We start from the raw sequence: 22,461 nt of genomic DNA, 5'->3' as shown, positions 1-22,461 counted from the left end.
AATGGCACAATTTGAAACCTTGCACCCCCTGATAAGAGGCAATGAGAAGAACAGAATCACTTGCGTGATTTCCCGCTAAAGATGCATAACCTAAATCTAATCATGAGAAACCATCAGACACAAACAAATTGAAGAACATTTCACAATTCAGAAGATAAGTGGCTTGTAATCTTCAAAAGTCTCAGGATCATGAAATCAAAGAATCATTGAGAACTATGTCAGAAAACAGAAATAAAAAAAAGAGGCATGACAACTAAAAACCATGTATGATTAACTGCCTCGATTTTCCATAAAGAATGATACTGGAAAAAGTGGCAAACTTTGAATGGGGTCTGAAGTAATGTCTATAATGCACCAGTGTTAATTTCCTGATTTGATGGTATGTTGTGGTTATATAGGAAATAAACACTAAATTACTTGAGTTTGGAATAACATGATTTAGAGAGAAATGAAAAGAATGAAAGAAGCTGCTTCCAAGAAGAGATCAGAACAACAAAGGAAACAACTTAGAAAACAAAAGAAATAAATAATTTAACTCCATAAAAGTAACTGAATAATTTATTTACAGATACACACTCAAATAGTAAAACACAGTTTATACTAGGGAATATATATTTGCAATTCCTAATAAAACTCATAGGAAGAAATCTTCATTTTCAGAAATGGTAGAGAAGTTATTTGGAAAAAATTATCTTAAAAACAATTTGAAATGCTGGAGAGAATATAAACAACAGTTCTTTTAAAGTAATAAAGACAAGGTGAGATGACAGAACCACGTATAATGGGAAATAAACACCTTAGGTCACATATGTCTGTAAGTAGAATAGCAAATCCTAAAGCTGCTTTTACTATGTGAATATGTTTATAAGAGAAAATTTGTTTTTCAGGTTTGTTGCACTTCTTGTGTAACAGGTACACAATTCAAGCCCAAAGATGTAGACTCAACATTCAAACATTTAACAGTTAAAACCAGTTGCTCATGCTATGGAATTAGAAAGAAAATTGCCTTACTGTAAGCAAACTTGGAGGAATAGAGGGGAAAAGGGTTAAGTAATTAAAGGTAAAGAAAAAAAAAAAAAAACTGACCATGACAAGATGACCCTCAACAATATTTTGAGCCAGATTAAATTTTTTTCAGTAAACCAGAGAACCCTAAAGATAAAACTTGAAAGAAGTCAGATAGAAACATGTGAATTATCTTCAAAGAAGAAGGAGGTCAGCTGATTTCTCAGAAACAGCAATCCATTCATAATCCAGGGAGCAGAGAAATGTTACCTGATATGGCTATCACTTTCAAATTCTGTAGCCACAAAAATTAACTTTTTAACACAAAGCCAAAAATACCCTCAGATAAAATCAAGTTGAAGATACCATCACTAGCACATACACTAATGAATATAATTATTTCATAGCAAAAGCAAATGATCTCTCACTGAAAGTCTAATATGTAAGGAGAAATAGTGAAGAAAATGTAAAATGTGTGAATAAATCCAAACAAATAAGGAACATAAAAGTCAATGACAGTATAAGTCAGGTGGACAGGGGGTGAACAGTGATTAAAATAGTCTGTGGTACTTTTACAATTCAGCCTCCAGGTAACATTATATATTAAAGGAACTCTTAAAGATATTTCACTAGAAAAATACTTGGGAAGGAATATGAGAATCTGGCCAAGGCATAAAAAAAAGTTCATATATATGAAGAAAAGAATGTAAGCACTATTCAAGCTACTCTTTCTTTAGAAAATAAAATTATTTAATTATCAATGTTTCTAAATTATAGCATGCTGCTGCAGCTGCTAAGTCACTTCAGTCATGTACAACTCTGTGCAACCCCATAGACGGCAGCCCACCAGGCTTCCCCATCCCTGAGATTCTCCAAGCAAGAACACTGGAGTGGGTTGCCATTTCCTTCTCCAATGCATGAAAGTGAAAAGTGAAAGTGAAGTCGCTCAGTCGTATCCAACTCTTAGCAACCCCATGGACTGCAGCCTACCAGGCTCCTCTGTCCATGGGATTTTCCAGGCAAGAGTACTGCAGTGGGGTGCCATGGCCTTCTCCAAATTATAGCATAATTTCTTTTAAATTATAGCATACTAGATGACACCACCCTTATGGCAGAAAGTGAAGAGGAACTAAAAAGCCTCTTGATAAAAGTGAAAGAGGAGAGTGAACAAGTTATCTAAAAGCTCAACATTCAGAAAACAAAGATCATGGCATCTGGTCCCATTACTTCATGGCAAATAGATGGGGAAACAGTGGAAACAGTGTCAGACTTTATTTTGGGGGACTCCAAAATCACTGCAGATGGTGACTACAGCCATGAAATTAAAAGACACTTACTCCTTGGAAGAAAAGTTATGACCAACCTAGATAGCATATTCAAAAGCAGAGACATTACTTTGCCAACAAAGGTTCGTCTAGTCAAGGCTATGGTTTTTCCAGTGGTCATGTATGGATGTAAGAGTTGGACTGTGAAGAAAGTTGAGCGCTGAAGCATTGATGCTTTTGAACTGTGGTGTTGGAGAAGACTCTTGAGAGTCCCTTGGAGGGACTCTCTGCAAGGAGATCCAACCAGTCTGTTCTAAAGGAGATCAGCCCTGGGATTTCTTGGAAGGAATGATGCTAAAGCTGAAACTCCAGTACTTTGGCCACCTCATGCGAAGAGTTGACTTATTGGAAAAGACTCTGATGCTGGGAGGGATTGGGGGCTGGAGGAGAAGGGGACGACAGATTGATGAGATAGCTGGCTGGCATCACCGACTCGATGGATGTGAGTTTGAGTGAACTCCAGGAGTTGGTGATGGACAGGGAGGCCTGGCATGCTGCAATTCATGGGGTCGCAGAGTCAGACACGACTGAGCGGCTGAACTGAACTGAACTGAAACAATATGAGTTTTATATATTTTTTATTGGCTCAGGCGGTAAAGCATCTGTCTACAATGTGGGAGACCAGGGTTCAATCCCTGGGTTGGAAAGATCCCCTGGAGAAGGAAATGGCAATCCACTCCAGTACTGTTGCCTGGAAAATCTCATGGACAGAGGAGCCTGGTAGGCTACAGTCTATGGGGTCACAAAGAGTCGGGTACGACTGAGTGACTTCACTTTCACTCACTAAATTAGTAGCAAATATTAAATGGGTTTTGAAGATTTGAAAAAAAAAAACTTCTAACATAACAGAACAGTTTTAATTTTCCTCATTGATTATTAAAATGATACTGTATGTTTTCAGCTTGCACAAACCTTTTTATAGTCCCATATGACCATAGAAAAAGAGGACTTTCTGTGCTGTTCCTCTTAAAAAAGCCTCTAACCCTAGCCTCCACATACTTTTGTGTTTGTGTAAAGAAGCAGAGAATAAATATTTTAACTTTGAGGGCTACACACAATTTCTGCACCATATCCTTCTTCTTTTTCCTCTTAAATATCTAGCCTTAAAAACATATACAAATTCTTTTTAGACCATGAGCTAAGAAGCCTTCTAGATTTACCCCATCAGCCTATATGTCCAAATATTTAACAGATGCCAAAAATGAAATTTAGAAAAAACTAAGTCAAGAAGGAAAGAGAACTTGAGAAGTCCTATAACCATTAAAGAAAATAAGTCAATCGCCCCCATTTCCCTATAATAAAACAATTGTACAGAAGAAATTTCTAAATGAATTCTAGATAACATTCATGAAAGCATTAATACAATTGCATACACAAATTATTTTTATTTTTAATTAATTAATTAATTAATTAATTTACTTTACAATATTGTATTGGTTTTGCCATACATCAACAGGAATCTACCACGGGTGTAACCGTTTTCCCCATCCTGAACCCCCCTCCCGCCTCCCTCCCCATACCATCCCTCTGGGTCACCCCAGTGCACCAGCCCCAAGCTTCCTGTATCCTGCATCGAACCTGGACTGGCGATTCGTTTCTTATATGATATTATACATGTTTTAATGCCATTCTCCCACATCATCCCTGCCCCTACAGAGCCCAAAAGACTGTTCTATACATCTATGTCTCTTTTGCTGTCTCACATACAGCATTGTCGTTACCATCTTTCTAAATTCCATATATATGCGTTAGTATACTGTATTGGTGTTTACACCAAAACACAAATTATTAATACATAAGGTAACAGAAAAAGTGGTAATAAAAAGTGGTCTCATTTTATATGAGTGTTGTAACTTTGATGTCTAGATATAATAGAAACAGTAATTTTACTGAGAGATATCTTGTATGAAAATGAATGATTTTATAAAAGTAGAAATTTTAAACAAAGAAAGAGCAAATGGAATTTGACAATATAAAGCTTTATATCATTACCAGTATGGCCTATTTCCAAATCTTCAAGTTTAGTTCAAATAAGAAAAATAAGGCAATCCTTTGGTAACATACTGAAGGGAAAATAAACAGTTCAACAGATGGATACATATATTTGACAATATTTCATACTCATTTATGATTTAAAAGCAAAGCAAACTAGGATTAAAAGAAAATCCTTTAGTCCGATAAAAATATATTTTAAAACAACCTTAAGAAACTTCACAATTAATGATAACATGCTGAGCACTGTGCTTTTGAACTGTGGTGTTGGGGAAGACTCTTGAGAGTCCCTTGGACTGCAAGGAGATCCAAGCAGTCCATCCTAAAGGAAATCAGTCCTGAATATTCAATGGAAGGACCGATGCTGAAGCTGAAACTCCAATACTTGAGCCATCTGCTGTGAAGAGCTGACTCATGTGAAAAGACCCTGGGGCTGGGAAATATTGAGGTCAGGAGGAGAAGGGGATGACAGAGGATGAGATGGTTGGATGGCATCACCAACTCAATGGACATGAGTTTGGGTAAACTCTGGGAGTTGGCGATGGACAGGGAGGCCTGGTGTGCCATCGTCCATGGGTCACAAAGACTCGGACACGACTGAGTGACTGAACTGAACTGTTGAGCACTGTTTCAAATTAAGAACAAAATATAGTCCCTCTCATATCATCTATTCAATATTCTATTGGAGTTTTTTTTCAATGCAGAAAGACAAGTCAAAAAAGAGTTGTTCCTATTTTTTTTTTTTTTTTTTGATCCAACTCACACTCTCCCCATCAGATAGTGCTACAAAAAGACTAGAGACTTGCTACAGCAAGACTCTAATGTTCCCTGTGTGTGACTTTTCCAATTTCTCTCTCTCCATTCCCTTTGAGATCCACTATGGTAAGAATTCTGGACCCACATCATTGGAACCATAAAAGTAAGTTCACCTAGAATCTCCATGAAACTAAAGTCAATAGGACTCTCCACGTACTTGACTTAGCAGCTTTTGACTCAGTTAACACATTCTCCTCTCCAAATATGTTCTTTGCCAGTCTTCTAAGACACTCCAAGGTCTTAGTTTTCCTCACAGTTCAAAGAATATTCTTTCTTGATTGTATTTGTTATTTTCTGTTCTTTTGTCCCACATCCTCCTCCTTCTCACGCATACATCTTAATGTGGGTTAGCCCTTGAAAGCAGCTTTATTTCCACTTATGACTACATTCAATTTCTTGATATCTTACAGTCCCATCTCTCATCTATATGCTGATGACTTTTAAGAGATCAGTTTAGAAATCTTTCCTGAACTCATATAATCACAAAATTCCATTTATTTTAACATATCCAAAGATGAACTCGAGGTTTTACTCTTAATGCCCTACTACTGCAAATAAAAGCAAGTCAGTTTTCAGTTGCTCAGCCCAAAATGTTTTGAGTCATCTGTAACAATGCTCCCTAACATCTATGCATGAAACTACACCGGTTTCTACTGTGCCAACTTTAATGCCAGAAGTCAGACTGATATTTTAACAACTTATTTCATACAATGTCAATCTTCTGCTAAAAATTCTACAATATCATCCCATTTCAACTCAGAGTCAAAGACAAAATACAGTATCTTATGTCTTCGCTTCCTATAGCTGTTGTAAAATCACAAACTTTAGTTACTTAAACCATCACAAATTTATCTTCTTACAGTTCTGGAGGTCAGAAGTCTAAAGCAAGGTGTTAGCAGGGCTCTGCTCATTCTGGAGGCTCCAGATGAGACTGTTTCTTTGCCATCTCCAGCTGTTGGAGGGTTTATGTATTCCTTGGCCCCTGTTCCTTCCTTCCACATTCAAAGCTTGTTACTCTAACCTCTGGTTCCATTGTGACATCCCTTTCCTTTGATTTTAAACCTCTTGTCTTACTCCCCTACAGGGAACCATGGAACTACATGGGGATCACACAGGAAATCCAGGATATAATCTCTCCTATCTCAAGAGCTTCAAATTTACTACAGCTACGAGTCTGCTTGCAATTTAAAATAACATATACACAAATTTTGAGAATCAGGATGTGGATATCTTTGGGTGTCAGAGGATGCTTTGGCTGGATGGCATCACCAAAGCAATTGGCATGAACTTGGGCAAACTCTGGGAGATGGTGAGGGACAGGGAGGCATGGCGTGCTGCAGTCCATGGGGTCATAAAGAATTGGACACAACTGGGTGACTGAACAATAACAAGAGTCTTTGAGGGAATTATTCTGTCTGCCACATTCTGTAGCATCTGTGCATACTGTTAACCTTTCTGTCTTCCCCTTCTGTTGTTACTGTTGTTGTTGCCTCTTTTGCCCCAGGCACACATACCTCCTTGCCTTTCCTTGAATATTCATGGAGAATCTCTTGATTTACAATGTTTGTAGTAACTATTTCATCTTGATGCAAAAAAAAAGAAAGAAAAATGTATTCCATTAATAGCTGTTAGTTACCCCTTTCACTTCCTCCAAATCCTTTGCTTAAATATCACCTTTTTAGTGATGAAGTATTGACTACCATCATCTGATCTGTTCCACCTCTCAATATTTATTACCTGGCTTTCTCTCCTCTTTTCTTTTAAAAAAAAATATTTTCTTTATTTGGCTACACTGGGTCTTTGCTGCAGCATGTGGGATCTCATAGTTGCAGCATGTGAACTCTTAGCTGTGGAATATAGAATCTAGTTCCCTGACCAGGGATTGAACCCAGGCCCCCTGCATTGGGAGCATGGAGTCTTAGTCACTGGACCACCAGAGAAGTACCTCTCTCTTCTTTTCTGATAGCAACTTTTATCATCTAACATACTATAAGACTTCTATATTTATTATATTTATTTTTAATTTCCTGCATTTCCCACACCCCCCCCCCCAAAAAAAAGTGAGCTTCATGACGCAGGATGTGTTGTCTTTTATTCAGAGATGTAACCTGGTAACCTAGAGCGTATCTAAAAATAATAAGTGCTACACACCTATTATGGATTTCAGAATGAAACAACCAATAAGCAAGGAATAGATGACCTGAAGAAAAAAAAGAAAACTACAGGCCAATATTACTGAGGAACATAGATGCAAAAATCCTTAACAAACTTCTAGCAATCAGAATCCAACAACACATTAAAAAGATCATACACCATGACCAAGTGGGCTTTATCCCAGGGATGCAAGGATTCTTCAATATCCGCAAATCAATCAATGTAATACACCACATTAACAAATTGAAAAATAAAAACCATATGATTATCTCAGTAGATGCAGAGAAAGCCTTTGACAAAATTCAACATCCATTTATGATAAAAACTCTCCAGAAAGCAGGAATAGAAGGAACATACCTCAACATAATAAAAGCTATATATGACAAACCCACAGCAAACATTATCCTCAATGGTGAAAAATTGAAAGCATTTCCTCTAAAGTCAGGAACAAGACAAGGGTGCCCACTTTCACCATTACTATTCAACATAGTTTTGGAAGTTTTGGCCACAGCAATCAGAGCAGAAAAAGATATAAAAGGAATCCAAATTGGAAAAGAAGAAGTAAAGCTCTCACTGTTTGCAGATGACATGATCCTCTACATAGAAAACCCTAAAGACTCCACCAGAAAATTACTAGAATTAATCAATGACTATAGTAAAGTTGCAGGATATAAAATCAACACACAGAAATCCCTTGCATTCCTATACACTAATAATGAGAAAACAGAAAGAGAAATTAAGGAAACAATTCCATTCACCATTGCAACGGAAAGAATAAAATACTTAGGAATATATCTACCTAAAGAAACTAAAGACCTATATATAGAAAACTATAAAACACTGGTGAAAGAAATCAAAGAGGACACTAACAGATGGAGAAATATACCATGTTCATGGATTGGAAGAATCAATATAGTGAAAACGAGTATACTACCCAAAGCAATTTATAGATTCAACGCAATCCCTATCAAGCTACCAATGGTATTCTTCACAGAGCTAGAACAAATAATTTCACAATTTGTATGGAAATACAAAAAACCTCGATTAGCCAAAGCGATCTTGAGAAAGAAGAAGGAACTGGAGGAATCAACCTACCTGACTTCAGGCTCTACTACAAAGCCACAGTTCTCAAGACAGTATGGTACTGGCACAAAGACAGAAATATAGATCAATGGAACAAAATAGAAAGCCCAGAGATAAATCCACGCACATATGGACACCTTATCTTTGACAAAGGAGGCAAGAATATACAATGGATTAAAGACAATCTCTTTAACAAGTGGTGCTGGGAAATCTGGTCAACCACTCGTAAGAGAATGAAACTAGAACACTTTCTAACACCATACACAAAAATAAACTCAAAATGGTTTAAAGATATAAATGTAAGACCAGAAACTATAAAACTCCTAGAGGAGAACATAGGCAAAACACTCTCTGACATACATCACAGCAGGATCCTCTATGACCCACCTCCCAGAATATTGGAAATAAAAGCAAAAATAAACCAATGGGACCTAATTAACCTTAAAAGCTTCTGCACATCAAAGGAAACTATTAGCAAGGTGAAAAGACAGCCTTCAGAATGGGAGAAGATAATAGCAAATGAAGCAACTGACAAACAACTAATCTCAAAAATATACAAGCAACTCCTACAGCTCAACTCCAGAAAAATAAATGACCCAATCAAAAAAATGGGCCAAAGAACTAAATAGACATTTCTCCAAAGAAGACATACAGATGGCTAACAAACACATGAAAAGATGCTCAACATCACTCATTATCAGAGAAATGCAAATCAAAACCACTATGAGGTACCATTTCACACCAGTCAGAATGGCTGCGATCCAAAAGTCTACAAGTAATAAATGCTGGAGAGGGTGTGGAGAAAAGGGAACCCTCTTACACTGTTGGTGGGAATGCAAACTAGTACAGCCACTATGGAGAACAGTGTGGAGATTCCTTAAAAAACTGGAAATAGACATGCCGTATGATCCAGCAATCCCACTGCTGGGCATACACACTGAGGAAACCAGAAGGGAAAGAGACACGTGTACCCCAATGTTCATCGCAGCACTGTTTATAATAGCCAGGACATGGAAGCAACCTAGATGTCCATCAGCAGATGAATGGATAAGAAAGCAGTGGTACATATGCACAATGGAGTATTACTCAGCCATTAAAAAGAATACATTTGAATCAGTTCTAATGAGGTGGATGAAACTGGAGCCTATTGTACAGAGTGAAGTAAGTCAGAAAGAAAAACACTAATACAGTATACTAACGCATATATATGGAATTTAGAAAGATGGTAACAATAACCCTGTGTACGAGACAGCAAAAGAGACACTGATGTATAGAACAGTCTTATGGACTCTGTGGGAGAGGGAGAGGGTGGGAAGATTTGGGAGAATGGCATTGAAACATGTAAAATATCATGTATGAAACGAGTTGCCAGTCCAGGTTCAATGCACGATACTGGATGCTTGGGGCTGGTGCACTGGGACTACCCAGAGGGAGGGTAAGGGGAGGGAGGAGGGAGGAGGGTTCAGGATGGGGAACACATGTATACCTGTGGCGGACTCATTTTGATATTTGGCAAAACTAATACAATTATGTAAAATTTAAAAATAAAATAAAATTAAAAAAATAAAAGAAATGGTTGATAGAACACTTGAAAAACTTGTTGACACACACACAAAGTTCATTGTTATTCAGGAAAATGCCAATTAAAACATCAGATTTAAAAAGAGAAAAGTCTAAAAATAACAAAATTGAATCTCTACTTAGAATAAAAGAAACCATTGTATACTGACAGTGGGAGTATGCACTGGTTAAAGTCGAGGAAACTAAAATGGCAATACTTGGAAAAATTGAAGCTAGGCACACATTAAGTAAGTGAAGTCGCTCAGTCATGTCTGACTCTTTGCGACCCCATGGACTGTAGCCTACCAGGCTTCTCTGTCCATGGGATTTTCCAGGCAATAGTACTGGAGTGGATTGCCATTTCCTTCTCCAGTAAAGATCAGCACATTTACTCTTAATCATATACTCTTTCAATGTACATAAGCAAGACAGTGCATGTACAGAAACATTCACAGAAGTACTGTGAGCAAGAACCAAAGTAAGGTGAAGGCACAACACTGTATCTCCATTACTGATAATAATGTAGAAGTAAATCCAAACACAGAGATCCTCTGCACAAAATATGGTTTAATTTCATAACCCCATTTGGGCAAAAGACACAAAAGAATATGTGAACAATGATTACTTTAAATTTCAGAAACATTTAAAACTCACATGTTGTTTATGACTGGCTCAAACTATAAGGAAACACAAGGCATTATTAACCCCAAATGAATGTAATTGCCACTTTTATACAGGAGGAATGATTTTGTTGCTGACACACAGAGGTTCTTAGGGGTCACTAATTTTCCATTTCTTGACTGGAGTTGAGGTCATACATTTATTTGTTAAAGTTTATATGTGTGTTTTATTCAACTTTCAGCATGTATCACATTGAAAGTAAAAAAAAGAATTAAGGGTCAATTAATAAAGAGAACTTACAGGTCAAAAAAAAAAAACTAGTTTAACAATAGAAAATTTGGTGAAGGATATAAACACTAATTTAAATAAAAAATGCTTTAAACACATGAAGAAATGTTCATTCTCACTTAAAATAAGAGAAGTGTTTTAATTTACAAGATTGAAAAACTATTTCAAATGTTGATAGTACAGAGATTTAAACAATTAAATAGTTACATAGATATGAATTTGAGCAAACTCGGGAGATAGTGAAGGACAGGGAAGCCTGGTGTGTTGCAGTCCATGGGGTCGCAAAGAGCCGGACATGACTTAGCAACTGAACAACAAAAGTTGCTGAAGTACCTTGCTGTTAGCATGATAAATTCAAACAACATAATGGAGAGCAATTTAGCAATCCCTCTGAAAGTTTAAAGTTTCCAAACTTTGCTTCAACATTTCAAGTCTAGTCATATTCCTAAAGCTATACCAGCACTGTGTGAAATAACATATGATTATATCGCTTAATTTTTTTTTAATAATAAAAGTCCTTCAGAAGGAAATGGTAAAATAAATTACAATATATTCACTGGAAATAATACTATAAAGCTACTAAATGCTTTTAAAAATGAAGTGTATCTTTTTGCCCTGAAATGGAATATGGCCTCTCAGGAATGCATACACTCAGTTCATGATTCACAACATTATCCCTCTGCTTCTCTGATCTCAGGATAACCCAACATTTACAAACTAGATTTGGTGCTAAGCTTATGATGTTGTTTTGTACATAGTGGCAGAACTGCTGCTGCTGCTAAGTCACTTCAGTCGTGTCGACTCTGTGTCACCCCATAGACGGCAGCCCACCAGGCTCCCCCGTCCCTGGGATTCTCTAGGCAAGAACATTGGAGTGGGTTGTCATTTCCTTCTTCAATGCATGAAAGTGAAAAGTGAAAGGGAAGTCACTCAGTCGTGTCCGACTCTTAGTGACTCCATGGACTGCAGCCAACCAGGCTCCTCCGTCCATGGGATTTGCCAGGCAAGAGTACTGGAGTGGGGTACCATTGCCTTCTCCAGTGGCAGAACTAGTATCAGGGAAAATTGAAGAATTCAATTTTGTTAGAGTTTTTTGGGGATATTTGGAAGATACAACACTGAAGTGAAGAGTTCACTGAGGGAATTTAAGCTAAACAGCAGTCAAAATAGGAAATGTTCCTTGAGATAAATGCTATCTCAAGAAGTACACATTCTTATAGCTTAATTTCCTATTTGATAAAATAATTTTAATCCTGCACTGAGATTTAATATCTTCATTTAAAATTCTAAATTTAATAACTTTATGTAATCTATAAATGCATAAAGTATAGCTTTAAAAGCGAGGTTAGTGAAAGAATTTTACCAGAGAGAATCTGAAATTTGCATAAAGTGTTTTTGCTTCCTGTGGATTAGAGTTCTAGGGAGAAAACCAAAGGTTTGTATATTATATCCCAGCAATTCATTGTTCCCTTTTATAAACTTAGTTCATTTACCTGCAAACTAATATGTTTTTCTTTAACTTCTATTTATAATTACCAGGAGCCCATGAAATGCAGTTACTCAATTAGCAAAATAGTAATACCACCACCAACAATATTAATAATGATAATAAAATTCAGATTAAATCATATTCTTTGATAAAATGAAAGTAGAATTTTAACTATATTGGATTTCCCTTGTGGCTCAGCTGGTAAAGAATTCGCCTGTAATGTGGGAGACTTGGGTCTGATCCCCAGGTTGGGAAAATCCCCTGGAAAAGGGAAAGGCTACCCACTTCAGTATTCTGGCTTGGAGAAATCCATGGACTATATATTCCATGGGGTTGCAAAAAGTAAGACATAACTATATTCTGTAAATATTTAAGAATTCACTTCAGAAAATTTATTGAAGTGTACTGTCCTTTTCTATTCAGATTTTCATAAGAAGCAACAGAGAATTTGAATATTTGAACATATTCCAAGTATGAGACATTGATGAGCAAGCATAATAACATGCATCCCCTTTTTTCATTTTCTTTACTAAAAAGAACATTATTGTTTAGTACAAAGGGGACAAAAATTTAATTGACAATATAATTGTATATTGTCAAAGAAAGAAAATGAGAGGGCTTTGGTAGAAATTCATAATGCCATAATAATAATTTCCTATGCTTCATGGCCATTATACACTCACCTCTTACTGATTAATTATACTAAGAGATTTTCTACAGAACAAATTTAAGTGAGATTTAAATACATTTTTCATTTACAGAAATTTCTCTCAAACTTTAGCCAAAAGTCTGACTCAATTTTCACATAATCTTCATTAGAAGATTATTATATTTCTTGAAGTTCCATATTTGAAAAATGATGGGTTAAATTGTATATCTAAATTTTTCTTAAATTTAATATTTTAAAATAATAGTTAATGTTTTTAAAAGTTTATTTGGCACAGAGAAATTGAGTCATTTTTAAAAATTTATTACCCATCTATTATTATTATCAAAGTGCTTCTATCTACTTCCAACTGTTACTAATCTTTGTGAATTGATTGGTCTAAAAGCATAGAAATAATATTTTTAGAAAATAAATCCATAATTATCTATTATATAAAACATAACCCAATAAAAATAAATTCAGGGGACACAGCATAGAGACGTAGATTTTAAAAGATGCTGGGAGACAAACTGAAGAAGCAGAAAAAAGAGACAAGAGAGCTTCTGTGTGGATGGGATTATAAAATGGTAAGTCCAAGAGAAGGGTATATAAAAATAAGGCTGGTGGGAAAGAAAAGATGGAAACAGCTTCTCCAGGTTACTAAATCAAGGGTATAAAGATGAGTGGAAAGATAGACTTCCCACAGATCACTAGAGTACGGTAAGGGCAGCGAGCGTGGTAAATTATTTAGGTGATGTGGATGTACTGTTGTTCTGTGAGGGTTATACGGTGATATAGCATGTTATGTAAATAAGTTCATGGAAGAGTTTAGTAATTATATACTGTCACTACTACCAGTAAGAACTTTTAAGTAAAAGAATGATTGAAGTTGTTTTTTTATATATAAGTATCCCATACTTAATTCCATTTATCTTTTTTTTTAACTTGATATTTGGCATTGGATATTTTATTGGAAAATGCTAACAAGAAGTCTATTTCCCCTTAGTTTAAATGGGAAAAAATAGAATGCTTACACATTAAACCCAAATTCAAAACCAATTTCTTTAAAAAGTAAATAAAACATAGTAAAATCTCTATGTAAGAATAGCATGCTATAACATTAATACATAAAATGCTTAAATCGGTGTTACCTGATCACTTATGAGTTAACATGAATTAGTATGGCTTCCCAAAAAAGCTTACAAAATTTTAGGTACACGTTCTATTTTATAGCCTCTCTTATCTTTAAACCACCTATGGGTGGTTTTGAACTTCTACCACATATATGTGGAACACAGCTTAAGATCTTCCTCAATTTAACTACTTTGTTAAAATGTTATAGTGAGCTTTGAGGATGTGAGCATAATTTTCCAATGTAACTTCTAGCTGAAATATTGAGAGATATAGACATTGGATGCATTCTGAAAATGAAAAACCAAAGGTGGTCTGCCTGGAAAACAGTATCAGGGTTTTGCAGGACATGTCTCTATTTAAAAATGCTTGAGGATTAGTAGAATCTTTATAAATTCTAATTCAGGTTCATCTTTTTTAATTGTGGTCTTTACCTATATTAACCTCCCTGGTGGCTCAGATGATAAAGTGTCTGCCTGCAATGCAGGAGACCCGTGTTTGACCCCTGGGTTGGGAAGATCCCCTGGAGAATGAAATGGCAACCCACTCCAGTACTCTTGCCTGGAAAATTCCATGGACAGAGGAGCCTTGTAGATTACAGCCCATGAGGATCGCAAAGAGTCAGACAAGACTGAGCAAATTCCCTTTACCTATATTAGGGAAATAACATTTATGTGAAAGTGAAAGTGAAGTAGCTCAAAAGTCCAAATGTCTCATCAGGAAGGTTTCAATTAATCATTTAATCTAAAGGATTTTCTGTTGATGTCTATCAAGTCATCCTGATTTATTTTCTTCCGGGATATTTTCCAACTAAATTCACTCCTTTTATGGTTTTCATTACTGGGGTTCAGATAGAAAATAACTCTATCACAAGACCGTTCCTTCTCCCATCTCAGCACTAAAGCAAGCCTATATGTATGAAACAGCTAAATGTGCGTGTGTGTGTGTTTTATGTAGGTTCTCTTCATTATGTTTGTATTTTAAAAAAAAGAAAAAAATCACCTGGGAACTTTCGGCCTCAGCACAGTTTTTAAAATGTCAAAGGGAGTGCTTCTAACTCTCTAAACTCTGATATAAAGTTCTTCCACAAGTTCACCTGAGAACTTCTTCCTCCATAGGAAGATTGCAGTGGGGAGGTCAGGACAGTTTATTCTACCATAGTTCCAACTAGTCCTTCCCTGGTTGCAACTAGGTTTGATTTGATTGTACCCATATTATTAAGGACAAAACACATACAGTCTAATTTGGTGAGCGCAGCTGGTACTTTCTGACTTTGTGAATGTTTAAAGTCAGGTGATTCTCTTATGAATAACACTTTTTTTGTTTTCCAGTTTTTGGAACACCTTTCTTCTAGAAATTTCCAATGATAACTTAATTATAAACTGTTGCACATTAAAAGCCCCTTCCAAAGAAATAAACAAATAAAAATAACTTGCCTCTCCAGGCTCGACATTTATTTATTTTTTTTTTTTTTATTTTAAATTTTATTTTATTTTTAAACTTAACATAACTGTATTAGATTTGCCAAATATCAAAATGAATCCGCCACAGGTATACATGTGTTCCCCATCCTGAACCCTCCTCCCTCCTCCCTCCCCATTCCGACATTTAGTAGCATAGATTCATGTAATGCAAATCTCAAATTAAGTCAGGATAACAAAAAGTTATGACACTCTTTTTATCTCAGACAGAGCACAAATCCCAAAAGCCTTAGACAAAATAGTAAGTGCCAAATATTGCTGTATTTCAGGCTTTTGCCGTCTGTGCGGTATCTAAGACAGAAAGGGTCCCATAACTTTCTGTTATCCTGCCAATGCAGGAGATGTAGCAGACACACCAATATTTTATAATAATCTAAAAGGGAAAAGAATCTGAAAAAGAATATATATGTGTGTGTATATATATATGCCCTTTGCTATATACCTGAATTTAACACAACATTGTAAATCAACTATACTTCAATAATAATAATTAAAAAAAATCAATCACCAGGAAAAAAAGAATCTATGTGTCAAATGTATTCTACATTTAGAGAATGATGACATCAATGAGACTATCAGGTCTGAATCACTTGGAGGCCCCAAGAATCTCTTTCATGTGTCCAGATGGTATATTTTTACATTAAGTCAAGAAGTTAGACAGTTGTCCTAATTGTTTATTAAAATTATTATGTTTTGACTTCCTAGAGTGAATTATTTTATTGATACTATGCTGACTCAAAATCATATTTATTGTTGCTCAATTATGTTATTAAGTTTTTGGTGTTTGGGGATCTTTCTCATTCTCTTGCTTTTGATTCAAAATATATTTTTAACATGTTTTTCTCAACTTCAGAATAATTATTATATAAACTGAAAAATTTGGACAGTAAATAGAATTAGTAATTCACTTAGAACTGTGTGTTTATTACAGCTCAAAGTAAATTCAAGCATATCTAGCTTAATGTCATTATTTGAATTTTTGGAAGCCTAGAGATTTGAAATTATTTAGAGCAACTGAAACAGGCAATGAAAATCTGTGATAAGCTATATGTAAAAAAAAATTAAACTAATAAAAATAGTTGATAAACACAATATTTCTCAAATCTTAAATTGGGGAATTTAAAAATGTTCATAGGAAGCTGAGATATAAAAGCAGCATAGAGCAAACTAGATACCTGAAGTTCAAGTTTTAAACCCCTTGTTTTGGAAGGTAGAGAAAGGTTAGCAGACACTATCCCATCTTAAAGGTCAATACTGTGATAATTTCACTGAAAAAAAAAAAACTTATGCGAAATGTATTTTGGTTTAGAATACATTTGATTAAATTATTTAGAGGAAAAGATTTTTTTTTATCACTGAGAGGTGAACAAAGAAAAGCTTTGAGTTCATCATGGGTTTAGCTAGTTTCTTAATAAAAGCCATGGCAGTAGCAATTCCACCACTGGCTTTCTTCTTTTTTTTCCTCAGTCTTCCTTTATTTCTTCTTATTCTTTTTAATTTTTCTTAATAAATGGGCTTTTAAATGCTTATTCAGTTCACATTTATAATGTAATCATATAAAATTAAAAATATAATGTACATTTGTTGTTGTTTAGTTGCTAAGTTCCCTCCAACTCTTTTGTGATCCCACAGACTGTAGCCCACCAGGCTCCTCTGTACATGGTATTTCCCAGGCAAGAACACTAGAGTAGGTTGCCATTTCTTTCTCCAGTGGATATTCCAGACCCAGGGATTGAACCTGCATCTCCTGCATTAGCAGACAGATTCTTTACCACTGAGGCACCAGGGTAGCCTATAATGTTGTGCATTAATATAATATATACATTATATATATATATATAATGTATATATGTATATATATATATAATGTGTGTGTATATATATATATAGTATATATATATATATTTTTTTTTTTTTTTAATTTTTGGGGGCTCCAAAATCACTGCAGATGGTTACTGCAGCCATGAAATTAAAAGACGCTTACTCCTTGGAAGGAAAGTTATGACCAACTCAAAAGCAGAGACATTACTTTGCCAATAAAGGTCCGGCTAGTCAAGGCTATGGTTTTTCCTGTGGTCATGAATAGTTGTGAGAGTTGGACTGTGAAGATGGCTGAGTGCTGAAGGATTGATGCTTTTGAAATGTGGTGTTGGAGAAGACTCTTGAGAATCCCTTGGACTGCAAGGAGATCCAACCAGTCCATTCTGAAGGAGATCAGCCCTGGATTACTTTGGAAGGAATGATGCTAAAGCTGAAACTCCAGTACTTTGGCCACCTCATGCAAAGAGTTGACTCATTGGAAAAGACTCTGATGCTGGAAGGGATTGGGGGCAGGAGGAGAAGGGGACGACAGAGGATGAGATGGCTGGATGGCATCACTGACTCGATGGACGTGAGTTTGATTGAACTCTGGGAGTTGGTGATGGACAGGGAGGCCTGGTGTGCTGCGATTCATGAGGTCGCAAAGAGTCGGATACGACTGAGAGACTAAACTGAACTGAATATATATATAATGTACATTTATAGGCTACCCTGGTGGCTCAGTGGTAAATATATAAATATATATTTATATATAATGCAAAACCACTGATATGATCATACAATAGGTGAGAAAATGAAGGCTAGAAGAAGTTAACTGATTTAACCACTGAGAGAGGAAAATAGTGGCAGTAGCAAGGATATATATGAATGTTTAGACTGGCAGTAACATGTTTTTCCTAAGCTTTTTTCTGCTTTAACCCAATGAGGACTAAGGGGTTCTTTCCCTTGCTTTAATTCTGTAAGCAGTAATGGGTTTTTATCTAAAAAATTATATGCCATCCATTTTTTTACAGGATCGACTGGCTGTTCTACAGGCTTCCCTTGTGACTCAGCTGGTAAAGAATTTGCCTGCAATGCAGGAGACCTGGGTTTGATCCCCTGGAGAAGGGAAAGGCTACCCACTCCAGTGTTTTGACTGGAGAATTCCAGGGAATGCATAGTCCATGGGGTTGCAAAGAGTCAGACACTACTGAGCGACTTTCACTTTCTCATTTGCTCACATTGGCTGCTCGGTATTTAAACGTCCCCCTCTTTATGCATGTGCTTTTCAGTTTTGTCCTCAATTCCCCATTGTAAGTCTCTTCATTGGCTTTACTCAGAGCTCCCACTGTTCCCCACAACAATGGAGTCTCTGTCATTGTCTTCCCATGTGTCTAGTAATTGGGACAATTATAACTTCTACCTCTAAACTAAACTATTCATTGAATCACTTAGCATCAATATCACATATTTACTTTAAACAAAGTAAAAACTAGAACCAGAATTTCTGAAAGGATGAATATGTAATACATTTATTATAAGTAATGTTGGAAAGATTATCTAGGAAATTTCAAAAAAAATTATATCTCATGAAGAGAATATATCTTAGCTTCCTATTATATTCATTAAAATGCACATTTAAAAATATTCTATGTTGCATATTATCTTTTTTGCATACACACATTGATATGTTTATCTCTAAAATAAGATCTTTATATAAGTAATTAATGCAATATAAACATTCAATGATAATATACATATATACTATATATATTATATTGTACAAGGCAATATAATATATATATTATATATATATAGACAAGTATATATAATACACATATATACTATAGACAAGGGACATTTAAAGATAGGTATCTCACAGGTTGGGCTTCCCTTGTAGTTCAGTCATTAGAGAATCCACCTAAAATGCAGGAGACCTGGGCTCAACTTCTGGGTCGGAAAGATCCCCTGGAGAAGGAAATGGTCACCCATTCCAGTATTCTTCCCTGGAAAAGCCCATGGATGGAGGAGCCTGGCAGGCTACAGTCTATGGGGTTGCAGGAATCAGACATGACTGAGACTAAGCATACACACTCACAGATCACTACATGAATAAATGATAGAAATACAAAATGGACTTGAAATATAAGCTAAATAACAGATGCTCTGAATATCAGAAGTCAAGTCAGAGTTACAACATCAAATATATTTATTTCTGTTGATCTGGTAGCTCAGGACACAGAAGAAACTGGTGAGCACATTCTTTAAGTTCCTTATGACTCTACTTATTAAAGAGTTTTCTGACTTGCTTTTATAGAGCAGACTATGGAAGCAGCATTTGAGTTGTTTATCAAAATGCATACATCTTTTAAGTATTTACCGGCTTTAATACCCCATAGTAATGTAAATTCTACATTAGTGTTCCCCACCAAAGAGCTAAGTGGTACCAGACCACTCTGAGAATTCAGTTCAATACAACTCAGGTTAATCCAATCAACTATATATTAAAATCTAAGAGATAGAAAAGGAGATATGAAGTTCTTGATTTCATGTTATTGATATTCTTTGGAGAAAGAACAAATGAAAGCACATAAAGTAGCTTGACTATCATCACAACAGCACATAATGCAATTCAATTTAGCAACATTTATTACTCATTAAGGACTAGATGAAGGAAAATCTATGCAAATAACTGCTATGTCTAGGAAGAACCAAATGAAACCATTTATAGTTTCTATGGATCAAATTTCAGTTATTATATTTTCATGTGGTTGGTTTCATAAACTGAAAGCTGCCTATTGCAGCAACCATAAAATTTGCCTTCACCTTCTGATCTCAGGCATTTGATCAGATGACACCTGTGATAAGTCCACTACTGCTTGCTTTCTGGTAAAATTGCTTAGGTTGCCATTTCTTTTTTTCTCCTTCCAGTCAATATGACATTTAACCTTTAATGCCATCATTCTTATATTGCCAGAGATTTTAAAAGGATTGAAATAACTGGAACATGAAAAAACATACCAAAGTATTTAAAAAAATCAATGAACATATATTTTCTCAAATTCTTTTTCTTAGAAGACAAAAACTTCAAGCATGAATTTAATTATGCGAATGACTCTACTGAAGTTTAAGTCAGTTCAGTTGCTCTTTGCAACCCTATGAATTGCAGCATGCCAGGCCTCCCTGTCCATCACCAACTCCTGGAGTTCACTCAAACTCATGTCCATTGAGTCGGTGATGCCATCCAGCCATCTCATCCTCTGTCGTCCCCTTCTCCTCCTGCCCCCAATCCCTCCCAGCATCAGAGTCTTTTCCAATGAGTCACCTCTTTGCATGAGGTGGCCAAAGTACTGGAGTTTCAGCTTTAGCATCATTCCTTCCAAAGAACACCCAGGACTGATTTCCTTTAGAATGGATTGGTTGGCTCTCCTTGCAGTCCAAGGGACTCTCAAGAGTCTTCTCCAACACCACAGTACAAAAGCATTAGGTTGATGCAATAAATGCTAACACAGTCATGGAGCTATCCTAATTTTATAGTCTTTGCTTGAGCTATAAGAACATTTGATTATATCTGCCTTTTGTGAGTGTGTTTAACTTTTTTTTCCCTTTAACATAGTTTCATAAACTGTCCATAAAAATAATAACACCATTAAAAGAATTCTTTCTTTAAGAAATTACCTAATTTTGATTAGATTCAGATAGTGTCAAGAAAGAAAACTGAAATTAATACAACCCAGTGTATAAAAGCATTGTTACTTTTGTCACATTTATCCTTCCATTCCTAACCACAGATCATTTTCTTCCCAAACTTTTATAACTGAACAGCATGAAATCTCATTTGATCATATCCTGATTAGAAAACTACTTTTAACTGCTTGTCTTTCCATTTGTTTCTTCCTTACATAAATGTCCCCATGGTAGGACTTTAGAAAAATAAGTAACATTAATATCTGGAATATTATATCTGGAATTATATTATATTATATCTGGAATATTATATCTGGAATTTTCTTAGAAGTAAGTATTTTTTTGGCCTTAGGTCATGTTTCTAATGACATTTGCTTTCTCATTCTGCAAAATATCAAAGAACTTCTAAATACATCTTTTCTTCCTCACTAAAGTCAACAGCAATGAGATATGTGTAATATTCATGCATTGTCAATTTAAGTGACTAGATTGACATAGAGTTTTCTTCCAATCATTGATTTTTAAATACAAATTCTGAAACTGCAATTTTGTTACCTCTAATCCATGAGGTTTTAGGCAGAATTAATTCTAGTAAGTGAACTCTTACATTTATCATTCCATATTCATTACATAGTTTGTATTCCATAATCAAATATCGCTTTAGGAATATCTAAAGATTAAAATTTGTAAGAATGGAAATTTTTATAAACTTCAAGTATTCCTTATGAGACATATATACATACATATATAAAAGAATGTAAATATTTGCAATTTCAATACAGACTTACCTTGCCCACATATTGATAATCAGATCCTGTATATTCCTCCAGTAAGAAAAATTGATTCCACATCCAACCACGCTTTTGACGATGAAGTATTTTGCCATCACTCCTCGGTACACGTGCACCTAAAATTCTTTTCTGAGGCACAGGAGTCCTTCTGAACATTATCTCTGGAGAACAGAAATGTGGCAGGCATACCCAGAGTAGAAATAGTAGCAAAAATTGATATATTGTCATAGTTCACTTCTTGACAATTTCCAACGTGGATGAAGAAAAAGCAGTCTTATTTTATTCGGTTGAATTTTACTGTATTTCAACTGGTTTCCAACATTTCATCAATGTTTTGGACATGTTTCCAAAAGCTTCAAACAAACAAATAAATAAAAAAAAGTCAGTTGACAACATTATGAATGTTACCTGTCACTTTAAATTTAATGTGACAAAGATTAATTAATGATAGCAACCAAAATATGTACCTTCCCTCTCTTACATAAAGTAATTGCTAGTTTTGGAGACATGACTTGTCTAGTAAGATGTCTATAATATAAGAAAAGATGATTGCAAATAATTTCAAACAAATTCCAAAGAAAGGACATAGTAA

At 35.4% G+C, this 22,461-nt stretch overlaps 1 protein-coding gene across 1 annotated transcript in view; it reads right to left on the bottom strand.

The window, feature by feature from the left end:
• The window catches only part of CDH10 (cadherin 10), a 192,795-nt gene that overhangs the window by 101,488 nt on the left and 68,846 nt on the right, over positions 1-22,461 (bottom strand). The window contains exon 2 of the mRNA XM_055554902.1: positions 21,867-22,222. Coding sequence (XP_055410877.1) covers positions 21,867-22,097 — 231 coding nt within the window. The 5' untranslated portion in view covers positions 22,098-22,222. The remainder of the gene's footprint in view (positions 1-21,866; positions 22,223-22,461) is intronic.

The sequence above is a fragment of the Bubalus kerabau genome, chromosome 18 (assembly GCF_029407905.1).
Source record: "Bubalus kerabau isolate K-KA32 ecotype Philippines breed swamp buffalo chromosome 18, PCC_UOA_SB_1v2, whole genome shotgun sequence".
NCBI classification, from domain to species: Eukaryota; Metazoa; Chordata; class Mammalia; order Artiodactyla; family Bovidae; genus Bubalus; species Bubalus kerabau.
This window is presented reverse-complemented; position numbering and strand designations above follow the sequence as displayed.